This window comes from Onychostruthus taczanowskii, unplaced genomic scaffold, assembly GCF_017590055.1.
Source record: "Onychostruthus taczanowskii isolate IOZ18803 unplaced genomic scaffold, ASM1759005v1 scaffold13, whole genome shotgun sequence".
In the NCBI taxonomy this organism is placed as follows: domain Eukaryota; kingdom Metazoa; phylum Chordata; class Aves; order Passeriformes; family Passeridae; genus Onychostruthus; species Onychostruthus taczanowskii.
The window spans coordinates 7,799,634-7,818,034 of record NW_024498462.1 but is presented as its reverse complement, the minus strand read 5'-3'; the positions used below and the strand labels follow the sequence as shown (position 1 = coordinate 7,818,034).

Genomic DNA, 18,401 nt, shown 5'->3' with positions numbered 1-18,401 from the left:
TATCAGCCAGTTGAATTTGAGCAGAGGTGACTTATGACCTAGACCCATCTTTTTGGTAATCACTGCAGCATGAGTAAGGGCTTTGAAGCAGGTCCAGCAAGGGCTTCTGCAGGAAATATTATTCTTGGCTATTTACTGTCCTTGTTTCCTTCCATAACTGCCTGTTTTTCAGAGTGGTGCTGTAGCAACAGCTCCACTTCCAGTGGTGGGGATGTATCACCACAGGGTTACTTAATATGTGTCAGATAAGGTATAAATATTTTAAGAAATAGAAAGAATAGCAGGTTTTGAAGCCAAGCACTAAAGTCACAGTAGCTTTGTTGTGAGCATTTTGCCAAGTCCCAGTCCTGCCAAGCCCCAGCACCCTCACTGCAGCCTAGACAGGGAGATGGGTATGTGCTAACCACAAGTGAGGGATTCTTAACCACCACCACCTCAATAATTGCAGTAATTTAAATAGCTAGATACAGATTTAAAAACCTTTTGTTAGATTTGCAGGTTTGAAAACTGAAAATGAAACATGCTGTATTTCCTAGACTCATATCATGAGCTTCAGGCACAAGAGCTGTGAGTCTGGTGGAGGGTGTGTGCACGAGGCCATCCCGACCTTCACCAAGTGCCTTAAACTCCATTTGCAATAGCAAGTTATGCTCTTTGAAAAGAAAAACTGAAAGTCATTGGGCAGCAGTTTTTCATGCTCCAAAGGCATTTGTGGAAATGGGACTTCAAAAAACTGGCACAAGTGATGAGAAGACTTGAGAGCAAAACTTCAGCCTTAAATTCTGGGCTTTTCAAATCGAATACTGGCATGTGACCTTTAACAAAGTCATAGCTGCCTGGACACATCTGTGAGGAGGATTAATGCCTGCCATGAGTGATCCCTGAAGGTTTGCAGCTGGGATCTGTCAGAAGGAGGCAGCAGCTCCCAGTTGCCCTGTCCTGCAGTGGGCTGAAGCATTTCCACACCCTGCAGCCTTTGCCTGTCCCATTGCCACAGAAATGCCTGCGGACTGTAAACGTTTAACATCTGCAACACGTTGAACTAAAAGTGTCTGTGTTCTGAACATTTGTTTTAGTGTTTGCACGCCATGGAGATCCAAGTAATGATTCAGTTTCTACCTGTAATTCTTATGCAACTATTTAGAGTCCTCACAAACGTGACGCAGGAGGATGAAGTAGCTGTCAACTGCACCATGTGAGTGCTGGGTGAGCCATCCAGTGACAAATGCAAGGTCACCAATGGCAGTGCAAAGCAGGCTCTGGTTTCCAGTACAGGGTGCTGAGGGACAGCACTGGCTGTCCCCTGCTGCTGTCTTCCCCTGGATCATGTGGGTGGCATTGGGGGCATTGTGGGGCTCTTCTCCTGGGAGTGGTGTGAGGAAAAACGTGGTACTGTAAAGATACTGCTGGTTTGTTTCTCCAAAGAGAAAGGGTTTGGTGGCTCTGGGAGCCGAGTTGTCTTATCAAAAGGCTGCAGAGTGCCCAGGTATGTCCCAGCTGCAGGCAGCAGATGTGGGGAGCAGTGTCCTGGTCTCATCCCGGCACGCCAGTCCCTGGTGCCAGGATTGCTCCCGGGGCTGCTGTGGCAGTGCTGCAGCTCCAGCTGTGCAGCCCCGAGAGGGCAGCAGCGGCCGGGCAGCACTGCAGGGAGCTGCAGCCAGAGCACCTTCCCTGCCTGGCACCAGCAGCGACCTCTGGAACCCAGAGATGCACTAAAACATGCAAAACGTGCACCTTCCTCCCGGTGCTGCCTCCGGTGCTGGATGTCACCCTGCTCTTGTCCCATACAGACCAGGAGCATCCTGCTGCCATGGAACTGCAGGCTGGAGGCTGAGCCCTGGTCCCCAGGGACGTGGTGCCTGTTGCAGTCACAGCCCTGCACCATATGGTGTGGGTCATGAGAACTTTTCCTTTGTGGAGCACTGTATTTCCACTCTGTTTGGCGAGGGTGAGGACAGGGCAGCAGGTGACCCCAGGTACCTGTTGGGTGACCAGCTCCCACCTTCATTTCCAGAGATTTTTATCAAAGCTTGGCCTGATACTTTCCAGTTTGTCAGTATCGTTCTGTTTAACAACATCTCTTTTCTCATCAGATTTTCATAGTGGAATTTAAAACCCACTTTATCTGATAAATGGCTTGTAAACTCCTCCTTGTGGTTTGGCCTGTGGGGTCTGTGACAACATGCAATGGCTTGTTGTTCCCTCTGGCTGGGAGTGGAATGTAAATCCCCAGCAGTGGCTGGGGAAACCAGGCTCTTACTGCCTTGATCAGCCGCCTGGGAGTGAGTCCAGAGGGCTGGCATGTTCTCCAGCGTCTGCTTGACCTTCCCACACTGCAAGGCAACAGCCCAAAATAAGCCAGTGCATGTAACAAGGAGCACGTGATGTAAATAATTTTTTTAAAAAAGGAGGCTTCCAGAATTAATAAATCCCGGGGATGCAAGGAGGTATCAGATTATAACAACGATGGAAAATGTTCTGTCTTGCCTCTTTGTGCAAGGAGTCCTGAGTGCTAAAAGTCAGCTTGTCTGGGCCATTCCTGGGCCAGCACAGAAGTGGAGAAGAGGCTTTGGACACCTCCTTTGAGTGCTCTGTGCCAGGGTGGTGCAGGAGCTGTGTGGGGGTGCTGGCCTGCAAGAGCTGTCGCTCTGCAAATGGGGCCGTGTCAGTGGTGAGGTTTTGGGGTTGGGCAGGTGGGACACGTGTGTGTCTGCTCTGCGAGGCAGAGGAACTTGCCCTTGTGTGGCGTGCTGAACACAAACCACCTTTCTCCCCAGGGTTCTTCTGCACATCGTGTCCAAGTGCCATGAGGAAGGTCTGGACCACTACCTGCGCTCCTTCCTAAAGGTCAGTGGTGACACTCTGCCCTCCAGAGTCCCTGCTGGGGCAGCTCACCCTGACCCTGCTCTTCTTGCCTCAGTACGTCTTCCGAGCCGAGAAACCCAGTGCCAAGCAGGCAAAGATGACCCACGAAATCCTGGTGCTTTCCATGGCCACCATCTTGAAGCAGTCAGCAGATTTTCTGGCCATCAACAAGCTCCTCAAGGTGAGGTGTTGGCAGTACTTGGCTGCCAAGGGTAGAGGGGAAGAAAAGTGGGTCTGGTGTAAAGCCCAACACTTATCCCCATCTAAACCCACTGCAGGGGCAAACCTTGCATGCAAACCAACTCCTTGCCTCCACATCCTTGAGGTTCTCCCCTGTTATTATGATATTTTATGAAAAATCCTTTGCTAGGATTTTTCTCTTAGCTGAGAAACCTCAGAAAAGAAATGTAAACAATTAACTATTTGATGGCTGTGGAATGTGGTCTGGACATTGTTTACCAACAGGTGCATCTTAAATTAGTCTATGTGGATTGTTTTCACTTATGACCAATCACAGCCACCTGTGTCCAGGCTGTGAGCAGTCACAAAATTTTGTTATTCATTCCATTCCTGTTCTTTCTAACCTTCTGATGAACCCTTTTCTCTCTTTTCTTTTAGTATAATTTTAATATAGTATTTTAATATACTATATATCATAATATAATAAACCAACCTTCTAAAACATAGAGTCAAGATTCGTGTCTCCACACACGGAGTATCCACCACATACCCTTAAAACAGAGATGAATTCTTGCAGAGAGCCTCTGTTTAGGCCCATGGCAGGAGACTGCAAAAGGCTGTTCATTTTGCCAGTTTTACCTATTTTCCTCAAGCCACACCTGAAGGGTGACTCATGAGAGGCAAACTGAGTTTCTGCCTCTCTGGGCTTGCACCCCAAACTCTGCTGGTTCTTGTCAGGGTGCATTGGGGTGCAGAGGTGCTAAATCTGTTACCACCCTAAGACTGGCAGGACATCTCTGGGTAACAAAGGCATCTATTCCCAGGCAGCTGTGCAAACACAGCTGTGCTAACAGAAACCCACTTGGATGTGAGCTTTCCCTCCCACACAGGTGCTCCCCCACATAGTCAGGGAATATCAGTCATGTTCAATCCTGCTGAGAAAAGTAATAGTATTCTTTGTTCATTCTAGTACTCGTGGTTTTTCTTTGAAGCACTGGCAAAGTCCATGGCAATGTACTTACTGGAAGAAAACAAAATCAAGGTAAATATAAATTTGGTCAATGTTGCATTACAATACTGTCACAAACTCCTCCAAAAGCTTTTCTGAAAATCTCTATTAAAAAAAAAAAAAACAAAACAAACAAACCTGCCAAGCTGAACAGCTTCACTTTCTTTTTCACTTTACTTTTCCCTTTTCTGCCCTTTCACTCTCAGTTTTAATTTAAAGATTCCAGAAGTCCTTATGGCTTGTGCAGCCTCCTTTGCCATTACTACCTACTGCAGTTGCAGCCAATACTTTCTTTGATCACTGTCCTATTAGGAAGTGACAAAAGCAAATGCTAAAGAGCTCGTGCCTGTGCTCAGCTGTCCCAGCCGTGGCTTGCAGCCCTGAGCTGGGATGTGCTCTTGGTTTCAGCTGCCCAGAGGCCAGAGGTTCCCCGAGTCCTACCAGCACGCCCTGCACTCGCTGCTGCTGGCCATCATTCCTCACGTCACCATCCGCTATAACGAGATCCCCGAGGAGTCCAGGAATGTCAACTTCAGCTTGGCTAACTTCCTGAAGGTCAGCGGTTTCTTTCCTTCTCCCAGGATTTGATCAGGAAAAAAAAAAGAGAAAGAGATTGACAATGAGAGATATGGAGCAAGCAAACAAATGTGGTTTTAATTTATCTTGTCTTTGGTTTTTCAGTTGCAAAAATTCTCGAGGGGATAAGCTGTCCTTGGAAAGAAACCTCTTTCCAAAGAGACAGTAACTTTGTATGTTACTGAGGCTTTTCAGGCATTCCTAGCAACTGTTTGGAACCTGAAATTATATATACTCTCATTTTAAATATTTTTGTTGTCCACTGGAGACTACTTAATTAAAGTCATCCAAATGATTTCAGAGAAACAGGATCATGTATGTTTTGGAAAATCAGCAGCAACCCAGAGGATGAAATCTGGCTGCTGGCAGGACAGTAGTATGCAGGGGATTTAAGATGATTGCTTTGATTTTTAATAGTTGGTCACATGTTGCTATTTTTTCTCCAGCGTTGCTTGACCTTTATGGACAGAGGATTTGTTTTTAACTTGATAAATGATTACATTTCTGGATTCAGCCCAAAAGACCCTAAGGTAAGCAGTAGGTTTCTTGAAAAGTGGTTTGCAGCTGTACATATCTACATCAGTCAAAGCTTTGTAGTGATTATTTTATACAAGTCTTGGAGGTCTTTTAGACTCTGTTCCTGCAGAGTCTTTTAGAGGCAGAGACCTCTTTGTCTGGGGTAAGAGCCTGCAGCCAGATGTTCTTTAAAGTAATGTAAAGAGTCAGAATGACAGGAAAGAGTGGTTAATGGTCTGGATGAAAAATACAAAGTCCCAAGTGACACCTGTATGCATTGACACTTAGGCAGAACAACACAAGAATTTGCCAATTATTAGTGAGTTTCACCAGATGCTATTTATTAGATAGCATAGATAGATTTATTACATTCTTCAATCCTTGTGCTACAAGTACACTGAACTGGAAGAAAATGGGCCAAACTAAAAATATACTTTGTGTTTGTCTTTTTTTTTTAAATCTCAGCTGCTGGTTGAATACAAGTTTGAATTTCTTCAAACTATTTGCAATCATGAGCACTACATCCCTCTGAACTTACCAATGACATTTTCCAAACCCAAGCTGCAAAGAGTTCAAGGTATGTTCTTTAAGAGATTGGCTAAAGAGCTATAATTTATTAGTGCTCATGGCTTCTGACTAGATGAACTTTGGTTTGATGTCAAGGAAATGTATGTCCTGGTGAGGACATTAACCTCAAGATGTTTTTCTGTCAGGTTTATATAATTTTGTTCCAGAATGGTATGCAGTCAGTGTTCTTGGTATTTCCTATATTTAAGTTTACTTGGGACTAGCAATATCTGGACACTGCCTGTGTTTCAGTAAATAGGCAAATTGTGCAATGCAATCCTTTCCTCTCAGGAGTGTCAGCCTCCCCTGAGACGTGGGTTTCTCAAGGCGGGTCCTGTAGGGAACAGGATGCAGGAGAAAGGTGGAACTCACTGCCCTGCTGCCAGCTCTCCCTGTGGCCCCCAGAAGGGGATCCAGGTCACCCTCTGCTTCCACACTGAGCAAGGCACAGCAGTGCACAGTGTGCTCGAGCTTGCTCTCAGACCTGGGGGCAGCCAGCAGAGCTGGAGCCCGTGCCAGTCCTTGGTGCGTGCCCAGGGTGTTGGTACCGTGGCACCCCCGCACACCCACCCTGCTTTCCCTGCCACACCGTGTTCTCTCTGGTGCTGAAGCTGCTCAGCACGGCGTGGAAGGGCTGAGCTGAGGCTGTGTGCAGGTGCTGTGGCTGGAGCAGCCCCTGCCAGCCCCAGGAGTGCTGCAGACAGAGCCTCATTCCCTCTGGCTCCTCATGGCTCCTCTGTTTGCCAGGTTTGGGTGCCAGCAGCCTGGCCAGTGGAGGTACTGGAGGGAAGAGTGAGGATTGGGATTCCCCATGTAAAAACCCAGTGGATTTATGATTGTATGATGTATTCTGGTGGGGAAAGGGGACATTTGGCTGTGCCTCACAGTGAAGCCATACAAGTCCCAAAGTGGTTCCACACACATACAAGTGGCAGAAGTAAATGAAATATCTCTTATTGTGGTAAATATCTGACCCCTCAGAGCTTTCTGGACCAGCTGCTCATCTCTTACTTCAGTTTGGCTACTTGCCTGGCATTGCTTAACAAAGAGTATTGCTAGAAAGAGTACTGCTAGAAACAGCCAAGGAAAACACATCCGCTGATGCTTGCTAGTGGCATGGTAACATAAGGATGCTCTTTCTTGGTTAGCATTCACCTTTGCCTTTGTGGTGGTTAAATTGAAAAGCTGTAAGGGCAGCTCATCTTTTCTGCTGTGTTTTGTTGTGTCTGGACCTAGCAGCTGAGGTTCACACAGAGCTCCTGGCAGTGGAGCAGCCCCTGCTCAGGTAGCACAGGTGCCTTTGCAGTGGTGCCTGAGCCCTGCCTGCCATGGCAGAGCCGTGTGGGGTGCACCTTCACTGCAGACTTGTCTGGATTTTTGGACAGATCTGTGGTCACAGGGCTCAGGAGGGACCCTGCTGGTGTGTCTGACCTCATCAGCCTGTGAGGGTGCAGGGAGGGGATGCCCAAACCCCTACTGCTCTGTTTCTAGGAGAAGAAGGAATAGCCCCCAGGAAGGTGGACAGAGAGAGTTTCTGCAGCTTCAGCCAGTGCAGGTGGGCAGGCTGGCAGAGCACAGCCCTGAAACCACATCCTGTTGACTTGGAGTGTTGCATCTTGGAGCAGCAGCTCTGAAACCTGCCAGCTACTGCAGGGCTGGTTGTTGGTCTGTCCCTGCTGCCTCACATGGGGACATCAGCCAGAGCCAGCCCCAAGCTCACATCAGCCAGAGCCAGCCCCAAGCTTGGCCTCATGGCCAGCAGCACACGATTAGTTTTGCAATGTTGTGATGGGAAAGAATCCAAGGGATTGACAGAAGCTGGGAGTTAAGCAAAGGCCTCAGAAATAATATTAAAACATGACATGCTGTCCTGTTTCTCCAAGATTATTACTTGATTATCCAAGAGCTTTATTTGTTCCTGTTTATTCTTGCTGTCTTTTTATTTGTCCCTTTTCTTTTTACACATAATTAGATTTTTTTTTCATTTGCTGTGGAACAGTTGACTTCAGTAGGTAGGTCCAACTGGGGTGGTCGACTCCTCTAATGTTGAATTAAGTATGCACTTTCCAATCAAATGGAAATAATATTACATTATTACTAATGTAATAACCATGATGTGTGACAATTAGGCATTTGCTAACATGACTAACAGTGAAAGCCAGGTAATGTTCCAGGTGGCTTTTTCTTTCCTCTGAATCAGAGTTTCAGAATCCAGTAAATGCTACTTTTGAATAAATGAGTTTAAAAATATCTTTTGCAGCCACAGAACTGTTGGAGCCCTTTGGCTGGGATTTTCAAAGCTGAATGCACCCTGCCTTACCAAAGAAGAACTTTCATACCTGTGGGGTTTTGGAAAAAAAAAAAACAGTCTGAGCTGAGCATATGGCATTTGTACTTTTAGGGGAAGAGCAGAGAGCTTTGGAGTTATCCCTATGGTGGCTCTAGTTTGGCAGATGGCCTGGCAGAGGTAATGGTGTCAGGACAAGGCTGTTCACAGCAGCCCCAGTGCACACACACCCTGCACCACAGTCAGTGTGTCTGTCACTTCCTGCTGCTCTGTCCAGGCTCCTCTGCAGAAGTGATGCCTTATCCTGGTAGCAGCCTCTGCTTTGGTCACAGAATCTGCCTGAGTCTGGGTGAGGTGCAGGGTACAGGTTAAGTGAGGCAAGGTGATAAGGTACTGAGCTGGCTTTCTCTTGGCAGTCAGGGCAGCTTCTGAGGAGCTGAGCTCAGTGTCTGCTTCTGGCAAGCAGCAGCCTGGAGCCCCAGCCTGGCTCCCTGGCTGCCCTGCTGTGCACACTGGGGTGCAGACTGCTCCCTTGGCACCATCTCCTCCTTGGCATCCCTCATCCCAGCAGCACTACATGCTTCTGCTCTGCTCTCTGACCTCGAGAGAAGGAACACAGATTGCTGGGGGATGTGCAATGAGCTGCACAGCAGCACTGCTAGGGCTGGGTGGCCAGGTAAACCCACCATTTCCACTGCCCATTCCCACCCTCACAGCTGAAGGTTGGTAGCCCTGCTGCCTGGGTGGATGGGGACTCACAGGACAGCCCCCAGCCAGGAGCAGAGCATCCCCAGGCAGTAAGTTGTGCTGTGTTGCCCCATTTCAGCCATCTCTGACTTACAGATTACTCATAGAGAGAGAAGATTTGCAGAGCATCACATGGCAGAAATCCTGCCTTGAACTGCTACTGAAACAGTGAGGGCTGAAATTAATGAACAGCCTGAACGGGAAGGCACCAACTTCTTTGATATGACTTAGTTCACTGCTGGAGAACTCTGTATGATCAGTTCAGCTTTTTTCAAAGATCAGTGCACTGCAGGAGAGTGGTGAACACTGTTTGAGGACTCTGTGGCTTACATGACTGTTATGTCTTGCTCTGAACAGACTCTTGGAGCATTTCCCTTAACCATTGCCTTGTTGTTTCTTTCAGATACAAATCTTGAGTACAGTTTAACTGATGAGTATTGCAGGCATCACTTCCTCGTGGGGATGCTTCTTAGAGAAGCCTCTGTTGCCTTGCAGGACAATTATGATATCAGATATACGGCCATCTCAGTCTTAAAAAACCTCCTGATCAAGCATGCCTTTGACAACAGATACCAGCACAAGGTCAGGCCTGTTTTGTTGGCTTTTTAACTTCATGTTGTTGCATTTTATGAGAAAAAATACCAGAATTTTAGATTTTGCAGAGTGCACCAGGGGTATTCTAATTGCTTTTTAGGGAACCATTGTAAATATCTGACAGTTATGGAACAACAGTAATAGCTCAGAAATCATCTAGGAAGTAACTGCAGCCCTCTTGCTCATGCTGAGTATTTAGGTAATTACCCCAAAACCATTAAGGAACTTGAGAGAGCTTGTTTAACAAAATTAGGACATCAGTGATGTTCTGGTCTTGGGCCTAATTCATGTCCTGTATTAATATGCTGTAATCAGGAAACAGAACTGATCTCTGTTACATGCTGCATGTTTCACTGATTAGTGACCCAGAGGAGAGGATCTTGATTCTCATGAGGTGCTGGATTTCCTCTGGGTGGATCTCACTTTTCTTTGGTCAGAGGCTCAACACATGATGATGCTGCAAGAGGCTGGAAATGGGTTTGTTTTATCTTGGTACTGCTCCCTGCTGACCCATATACCCTGCCTTACTGCTGTCCCACAGGATGCTGGTGTATGTGTTGTAAATGTGAATACATATATTGGGTGTGTGCTGTGCTCAGGGCAGTGTGACCAGGAAACTGCCTGGAGCCAGGGCAGGATGCTCAGCTGGTCTCCAGGGACTACAAAGCAAAAAAATCCCAGGGCAGGACAGGCTGAGCATGTGCTGGCACACCCTTGCTCCAGCCAAGGAGACCCCGGCTCCATCAACAGCTGAGAGAAGGTTTTGTTAACCCATGAGGGTTTTCAAGATTTTTTTTATCTCTTGTCATACCGAATCAGAAGAAAAAATTGGATTTCTTTATTATTTAAAAAGTTCTACTCAATTTGCAAGCCTTAATTTTGTTTTTTTTTTTTACCTTTCAGCCAAATCCAGGAAAATATATGTTTAAGAAAAAAGAATTGGATATAAAAGAGTCCTCCATTTAGAAAATGTCAACCCAATCATTTTGATCTGTACCAGTTAATCCAAATTAATCTGTTCCTACAAACTGTTTTCACTAGAAGCATTTGCTATGGAGAATTTCTGACTGGAAGCAGTAGCCAGCACCAGGCATGGAGCAAATGTTCCTGTTATGTTACTCCTGGGTGTTGCACTTAAAAGTCAAACTATGCAAGTCAAGTGCCAGTTAAGGAATTAGGAAATCCAGGACTTAGTTTTTCACACATCCTCTGTGACTGGGAATGTTATTTAGCCTCCAAAACCCCGAGTATCCCAAGCTAGAAGGGTAATACCTCTCTGGCAGCTCTAGAGGTGGAAGTGAGAAGCCAAACCAGCTCACATTCTTGAACACCACGTACTGTGTAAAAATAAAGATATGTATGTGTATGTGTTTTGGCTCAAGAGTTCCCCTTTTTCACTCCACTGGGAACCTGGGCTCTTACTGAGATTTTTCTCTGTGCTTTCAGAACCAGCAGGCAAAAATTGCCCAGCTGTACCTGCCGCTGCTCGGGGTGCTCCTGGAGAACCTGCAGCGCGTGGCCGGCCACGAGGCTCTGACCTCCTGCCCAGCCTCCAGCCCTGTGAGTGAAGCTGGATGCCTCCACATCTGACGTGTTTCTGGGCAGGTTGTGCAGTGCTTGAGAGGAGCTGAGTCCCTCCAGAGCAGCGAGCTTGAGCAGGACTTGGCCTGGGACTCCCGCAGCTGTTCTGGGGAGTTGCCTGGCTTCCCAAGAGCTGTGTGTGTGGCTCCCAAGTGGCCTTAGCCTTGCAGACCGGGCTTCCCTCCTTGCTGGGCCAAAAGAATAACAAATAGGACGTCTGAGAAAAACAATTCAGAATTTCAACTCAAATGATGGAAAAGGAAAACACTACTATTACTTATTTAATATGTTCTGCTATTCTTTTTACTCCTCCCCCTTTGTCTCCTTGTTGTAGAAGTAAGGAAATTTTTGTTTTCATCTGTGTTGTTTTTAAAACCTGCTCTAATGTGCCATTTTGTATTTCACTGTTTCCTATTTGTAAGAGAATAGGTGTTATCTTTGACTGGACACAAAACCTTGTATTGCTTTACAGGCATCTAGGGATGAATTCATATGCAGTTTTCCATCCCCATCAAGCAGATCCAGCCTGATTGCAGACAAAGATACAGGTAAATTAATTTTTCTAAATTCTAAATTTCCCATTTATTTTAATACAGCTGTTACCAGCCTGAAGCACCTAAAACCCATTACCCAAAACCTGAAACAGTCATCTCCTAAAAGACCTCACAGACTCTGCATGGTTTTCCCCAGATGTGGTGTCACCTTACCTGTCCTTTCCAGATTTTTCCTTTTGCAGCTTTAGACAGGGGGCTTTGGCAAGCCTCATCTGTGCTGCCTCTGCTGTGCTGACAAGTGCAAAGGGTTTAATTGTGGGGTCTGGGGTTTCTTTCAGCCTGTGGAGCAGCCCTTCCAAATGGCCATACAATAAAGCGAGAGGACTCAAAAGGATCCCTGAACTCAGAGGGAGCAACCAGTTCCCCGGATCAGAGTGAAAATGTAATGTACCAGGGGCTGGGCAGAGCAGCACAGCCTGCAGGCTGTGATAAATAAGGGGGAGGGAAAAGGAGTTCCCTGTGGTGACACTCTCAAAAGCTGCTTCTAGATATCTCTGGAAACAACCAGATTGATCTTTAACAAAGGTCAGAGTCACAAGTCTGGTATGCTTTCCCTCTTCAAACATCGTTGAGCCAAAAATAGAATGGCTGACAAATTACTTGTTGAAGATGAAAGGCAAAATCTGTGTGGAAAATCTCTGCTCCTACGGTGCATTTGCCCATACTCAGATGTGCTCCCTGTGTGTGGGTGGCTCTGAGCCTGGCTGCACCCCAGTTCCTGGTGCTGGGAATTGGTTTCCAGATGTCTGAGAAGCAAAGCACCGTGGTGTGAGATTGCCAGTGACCACTGACTTAAGATAAAGTGTTTGCAGGAAAACCAGCCCAGGCGAGGAACCACAGGCCCAGCCTTGCAGAAGGTGACTGTCATGCCACAAAGACCTCTGACCCCCTGTTCAGACAGCGGGGTATTCAGTACTCTTTTTCTTGGCAGATTGCACACAGGTATTTGTGCAAACCAGTCCCTGCTTTTCCTCAAGGCACTTCGCAGATATCTTGGGTTGGCATGAGTCATTGATGCATCTTCAAAAAATTTGGCCCTTGTAAGGAGCAAGGCAAAGACTATCTGGGCTCATGGCCGTGTCCTGACGTGCTTAGAAGAGATGAGGCCTTGCTCTCCTCCATAAATCACAGAGCTCCAGGACGGAGTACAGCCAAGCACTTGAATGTCCAGCAAAGCCCTGAGCAGTGCTCCAGTGCTGCTGAGGGGGTTTGCAGGAGTGGTGTGGCTGCCAGCTCAGCTTTCCCCCATGGCCAGACATCCTCCTCTTGAATGTGCTTGAATGTTTTTCAGAGTTGTTGGAAGCAATCTGTCTGTTAGGGAATGCAATATGCACAGAACCATGTAAAAGCAATGCCCCGTGGAGGAGCACAGCCTCAGCAGTCCTCTGAGGCAGACTCTTCTCATTGCCCCGTTCCCCTGGAGTGAATTGTGTGCTGACTTGATAGTTTGGCATGCTCAACAGCAAATCTCTGGCCACAGCACCATGTCTCCAACTCTAACATGATTGTTTATTTCTGCTTTATTGTGACTCACATCCACAGCTTATCCCAGAATAAACAGCAAATAAAATCTGTGGATCCCTCTCCAAACATGTGAGGCAAAGCTTTAGAAGAAGCCTAGGGCTTCATTGTGTCCATTTACCAAAGGATACAGCTCAGACAAGCACAGAGAATGCAAAATAAAACTAGTATAACTTCAGAAGTCATGCTTCCCATCACACAATGCCCAAGCCTTTCCCACGTAAATTGACTCATCATCAGGATTTCACGTACTTTCCCTGAGTCACTACGTAGGAGGAAAATCAAAACACTTCGAAAAATCAAGGGGAGGAGAAAGTTCTTAAGATGAAATGTCCCCCTTTTTTAATAACTGGCATTTTGTTTTGAAGTGTACGTCTTTAACAGAAAGTCAGATTTTTGTTTTAAATGGTGACAGCCAGTTAATTTTTTTTTAGGGGAACTGGCTTTAAAAATGTCCAGGAGCTTAGCTGCTACAGAGGGCAGGCTGAAAGCAGGCTGCTGTGTATTTTGCTGGATAACCTGTCGTTCACTGCCCAGACATTTTTCCTCTGAGCAGAGAAGTGTTTGCTGATGTGCCCAGGATTTCCAGGCTGCATCACTGGATGAGCTGTTTCCAAGGCGTGGTGCTGTGGGGTGCACATGTGGGGGGCAGGAGGGATGCCAGCACTCCTGGTGTGTGCCAGGTTTGCTGTGCCCGTGCTGCACAGCCCAGGAGCCCTGTGTGTCACCGCTGTGTCCCTGCAGATCCGCAGGAGCTCCATGAGGAGCAGCCTGTCCCACTACAGCCGGCTGGACCAGTTCGAGATCCGGACCCTTCTGATGTGCTACCTGTACATTGTGAAGATGATCTCTGAAGGTTGGTGCCTCCTGCTCACTGGGGGCAGCCACAAGGACAAGGGTCCATCAGTTTTGGTCTGTAAAGTCCCACCCTTGAGTTTTTTAAAATCTCATTGCATTGTTCTTCATTTTCTTTCAGATACTCTTTTAGCTTACTGGAACAAATTCTCCCCCCAGGAGCTGATCAATGTCCTCATGCTTCTGGAGTGAGTATCATGAGGCTGCTGTTCAAACACTGCACCTTTGTGTGGTCAGAATGGCTAAGGAGGAGACCACAGTGCACACACTGTCCTGTGCAGCACTAGGGGTGTCTGACCAGGTTGGAATGACATGCTCTTCCTCCCTCTGAGGAGAAGCAAACATATATTGAGGAAGCATGGTTTGGTGGCAGTGCCCTGTGCTCTGTCTGGGGTGTGTCCCACCACCTGTGGGCTCAACTTCCCCTTCACTGTCACAGCCTCCACTTTGCAGCAAATCTGGGAGGACACATGGGTGAGAAGACAGGGATGTGCCGTAGAATTTTGAAACCAAGAGTGTGAGGTCAAGTGACTTGTAAATACAGACCCAAGCCCTTGTGCACAGAGAAGTGTGGCTGCAGGCGAGAACAGGGTAGGTTTTAAATGTTCTGGATTGTTCCTGATCTGCAGGATCTGTAACAAATACCTGTTTCATTTTCTTCCTAGGGTGTGTTTATTTCACTTCAGATACGTGGGGAAGAGAAATATTGCCAGGTACTGCCTCCTTCCATCTGGTGCTGGGGTGTGGGGATCATGCCCGTGCTCCCTGCCCCAGCAGAGGTGGGAAGGGCTGGTGCACACCCAGGCTGGGCAAACCCCAGTGGGTCTGGGGCTCTGCTCAGCGCCGTGCCCTGAGCAGGGTTCCCTCATCTCAGCACCCTGCCCCTTCCCTCCCCTCCAGCTCCTGCATGAGACCCCCAGGCTCAGGCGAGCGCAGGTTGGCAGTGTCCCCCCCAGCCAGCTGCAGGTGAGACAAGAGCCCCAGCTGCATCCCTGCTTCCTGAGCAGCATCCCTGCTCTTGTGTTAGCCCTAGGACCTTCTGGAGCAGCAGGATGGGCGCAGCGCGGGCAGTCCCACTGGGACCGTCCCGCATTGGTGTGTCGGAGGAAGAGGTCTCCATCCTGGTGTGATCCTGAAGTGCTGTGGCTGCTGCTGCTGCTGCCCAAGGCCTGTCTTTGCTCCCCTTGCAGGGTGCAGGATGCCTGGTTGTCCAAGCACACGGCAGCCGAGAGGAAATCGCAGACCATGCCGGCGCTCCGCAGCAGGGCCGGGGTGCGGCTCCAGCACCTGGGCAGCTTGGAGAGCTCCTTCACCCTCAACCACAGTACGTGTGGCAGCAGGGCCAGCAGGGCCAGGGCACGTGCCAGCCCGAGGAAAACTGCATGTAGCCATTTCCACTTGCTGCTGGTTGCTTCAGGTTGCTCAGATTCTGCAGAATGTTGCAGGCCTCCCTGCAGCATTCCTAGATGGGTGAGGGTGGCATTCAAGCCAGCCCCTTAAAAATCACCCCTGGGATTTAGGACTTGTGTGGCTTTCTGCTCTTGCCTGTCTTGGCTCAGCTCCATGGCTGAGCATGTGGGCAGGTGATGCCTTGGTTTGGGTAGGGAACAGGACAAGCAGGAGAGCTGCACTGCACAGAGACCTGTGCTGGGATCTGCTCTAAGCCTCTCCATGTGGGTGCGTTTTGTCCCATTGGAGCACTTTGCCATCTCCCCTCTCTGGAGACAGCTTGGGCACCTCATGCTCTGTCTGGCTGTAAAGACAGTGATATTAAAGGGCAATACAGGTACTGTTTTTCTGGTGTGGCGTCAGGCAGAGGCAGCTTCTCTGAATAGGGTTGGCAACTTCAGCATCTTGCTATTCTTGCATTATCTCCCAAATGCAGCAATAGTGCAAGGGAGAACCTTATCTGTATAGCACTTAGATTTTTCAGGAGCTGGAGTGTTGAACACTGTTTCCTCCTAATTTTCTCTCTGTCCACAGATGCAGGCACCTCAGAAGCAGATATTGTGCACCAGGCATTACTGGAGGGCAATATTGCCACCGAAGTGTGCCTGACAGTGCTGGACACCATCTCTTTTTTCACTCAGAGTTTCAAGGTCAGCACTGAAATCAAAAATGTTGTAGAAAAGCGTGCTGGTTTTTTATATGTGTGTGGATTTTGGTGATCTGTTCTCCTAGAGTGGAAGAATATGGAAGGCTTTACAAAAGCAAATAGTTTGCAGCTTGTTTATTTTCCAAAACACTGAGTGTTTCACAGTGTCTCAGAGTAATTACACCCATACACAATCTTGCCATTTCTTCAAAACTGCAAGGCCAGAGAAAATCCCATGTATGTTATAGCATGACTGTAGGTGTTACAAAAATAGAATAAGAGGAAATGTATATCATGTAGAAAGGAGGGACTAGAGAAAAGGGAAATGAATGTCCAACATTTTTAGAACAGTCACTCTTTTGTACCCTATGTTACCTAGAAGCAAGGTCCACATTTCTATGAATCACTGTACATGAATATCTCAGGCTGAGGCACTCCAGCTGTGGTTACCAGTGCAGACAGGACCAGAACCAGGGGTAGAAATCTTCTCTTCCATGTTGGGATTTGTGCTTTTGGCACCATTGTCATCTACAAAAACCAAGGCCTCTGAGGTGAAGAGAACCCCAGGATGGCAGCAAATGTGCCAGATTTGTTCCAGAAATGATCTTCCTGAAGTGTAGTCAGAGGAATCGTGCATGTAGCAGCGTGTCTTGTGTAGTGTCACAAGAGCAGCTCTGGATTTCAGAGCAAGCACAATGAAGATTTCCTTTCTACACGGAGATGAAGAGAAAGGTATTCATAGCCTCTGCTTCCTTTGCAGAGCCAAAAAGCCATCCTGGTGCAGATATTAAATTACTCCTTAGAAGTTTGGTAACAGCAAAAGGATTTAGATACAACACTTAAAACTTGCTTGGCTTTCTCAGCTGCCTCTTTTGAGATATTGCTGAACCACAAAACAATGTGATTTTCAAAGCACAGCATGGACTGGATTCCCTTTCCCTTTTCCTGGGTTTTGGCTTCACTTTTAGGGCCACACCAGACACGAGTGGGTCCTGTGCTGCAGCAGCTGGGCTGTGCTGTTCCACTGCCGCAGGAAATGAGCTCGGTGTAAAACTCTGGATCTTGAACCTACCACAAGCTCTGTGCAAGGTGTCAAAATCTGAGCCAGCCCAAGGACTGTGAGGACTGGCAGTGGGATGGGGGCTGTTGATTTCCTGTCAATACAGGATATCCACATCCTTGTGTCGTGCCCAAACCTCCTGCACAGCCCTGTGGGGATGGCAGCGGGCACAGCCCACCTGGTCTGACACCAAAGTGTATCAATAACCCTCCAGTAATTCCATTTTACCATATCTGAAATAGGGGCAAACTGGCAAAACTCTGCAGGGAACAAAGGAAGTGAAATTACTAACTACAGCTACAAATCTATCCAGTGAGAAAATGGGTCTTATTTTATTTCTCTTCCCCCTCTCTTATTTGGGCTGCAAACAAAACAATTTTCAAGAAAAATAAAAAGAAATGGAAAATAAAACAACCCCAGGGTGATAGTTACATTGGTAAACAGCAAGTTTTATTTGAAATAACTAGGCAACCAGTGACAGTTTTACAGAATATTGACTTAGGTTTTGGAATTAGTGATTTGAAAGTGATAAAATATTTTACAGTGACAGTTTTACAGAATATTGACTTAGGTTTTGGAATTAGTGATTTGGAAGTGATAAAATATTTCAGTTTTTTTTTTTTCTCTGCTACAAAAATAACCTCTGCTAACTACTGTAAGTTTTTATTGATTGTCACATTTTATTGGTTATATTTTTACTGAAGGCCCTGTTGCTTATCTGGCTTAAGAATTAATGTGATTAATTATGCAAGATTATCTCTGTCATTTCCAGCTGCAGGCACAACATTTCTGCTAAGTAAATTCTCCTGTTGCTTTCCAGACGCAGCTTTTAAGCAACGATGGCCACAATCCACTTATGAAGAAGGTTTTTGATATTCATCTGGCTTTTCTCAAAAATGGGCAGTCAGAAGCAGCCCTTAAGCATGTGTTTGCCTCTCTGAGAGCTTTCATTAGCAAGGTAGGTACATTGACAAGGGTGTGGGAGAACTTGTAAGTATGCAGAGAGGCAAGTATGGTTAAACTCCTGTTAAAGTGATATTTTGGAGATGTGTTTTGGAAAACAGCTTCACTGATTTGAAGAATAACCCAGGTTAAATTCTTTAGTTATTTATTATTTGTTGGGTATCAGGAAGCAAAAGGAGAAATCATGAGGAATTCCCACACTGGCCTTGGTCACCAGGATTAGTGTCTGTTTGAGCAACAGCTGGTGCTTGAATCTTTGCCCCAGACTGCCAGTGCTGCTGACAGTGCTATTGCCTGAATAATGCATGCACTGGCAGGCAGCTCCTCACCCACTGCTGGGACAGATGATGGTTCTTGCTGAGCCTTGTTCTGTGCTCTCTGAGCCCTGGCAGGTAGTGAGGCAGTGACAAAGCCACAGCTGACCACAAAGG

The 18,401-nt window shown here is 47.1% G+C and overlaps 1 protein-coding gene across 4 annotated transcripts in view; it reads left to right on the top strand.

Moving 5' to 3' along the window:
- The window catches only part of DOCK11 (dedicator of cytokinesis 11), a 76,764-nt gene that overhangs the window by 39,352 nt on the left and 19,011 nt on the right, over window positions 1–18,401 (top strand). For 3 of the 4 annotated variants that reach the window (XM_041396428.1, XM_041396427.1, XM_041396426.1), the window contains exons 24-41: window positions 1,077–1,195; window positions 2,778–2,847; window positions 2,921–3,046; window positions 4,016–4,087; window positions 4,463–4,609; window positions 5,077–5,160; window positions 5,612–5,723; window positions 9,151–9,329; window positions 10,788–10,901; window positions 11,395–11,470; window positions 11,755–11,858; window positions 13,742–13,853; window positions 13,974–14,040; window positions 14,518–14,565; window positions 14,753–14,818; window positions 15,043–15,176; window positions 15,836–15,951; window positions 17,828–17,965. In XM_041396428.1, coding sequence (XP_041252362.1) covers window positions 1,077–1,195; window positions 2,778–2,847; window positions 2,921–3,046; window positions 4,016–4,087; window positions 4,463–4,609; window positions 5,077–5,160; window positions 5,612–5,723; window positions 9,151–9,329; window positions 10,788–10,901; window positions 11,395–11,470; window positions 11,755–11,858; window positions 13,742–13,853; window positions 13,974–14,040; window positions 14,518–14,565; window positions 14,753–14,818; window positions 15,043–15,176; window positions 15,836–15,951; window positions 17,828–17,965 — 1,884 coding nt within the window. The remainder of the gene's footprint in view (window positions 1–1,076; window positions 1,196–2,777; window positions 2,848–2,920; window positions 3,047–4,015; window positions 4,088–4,462; window positions 4,610–5,076; window positions 5,161–5,611; window positions 5,724–9,150; window positions 9,330–10,787; window positions 10,902–11,394; window positions 11,471–11,754; window positions 11,859–13,741; window positions 13,854–13,973; window positions 14,041–14,517; window positions 14,566–14,752; window positions 14,819–15,042; window positions 15,177–15,835; window positions 15,952–17,827; window positions 17,966–18,401) is intronic. The other variant, XM_041396429.1, reaches the window with a different exon arrangement.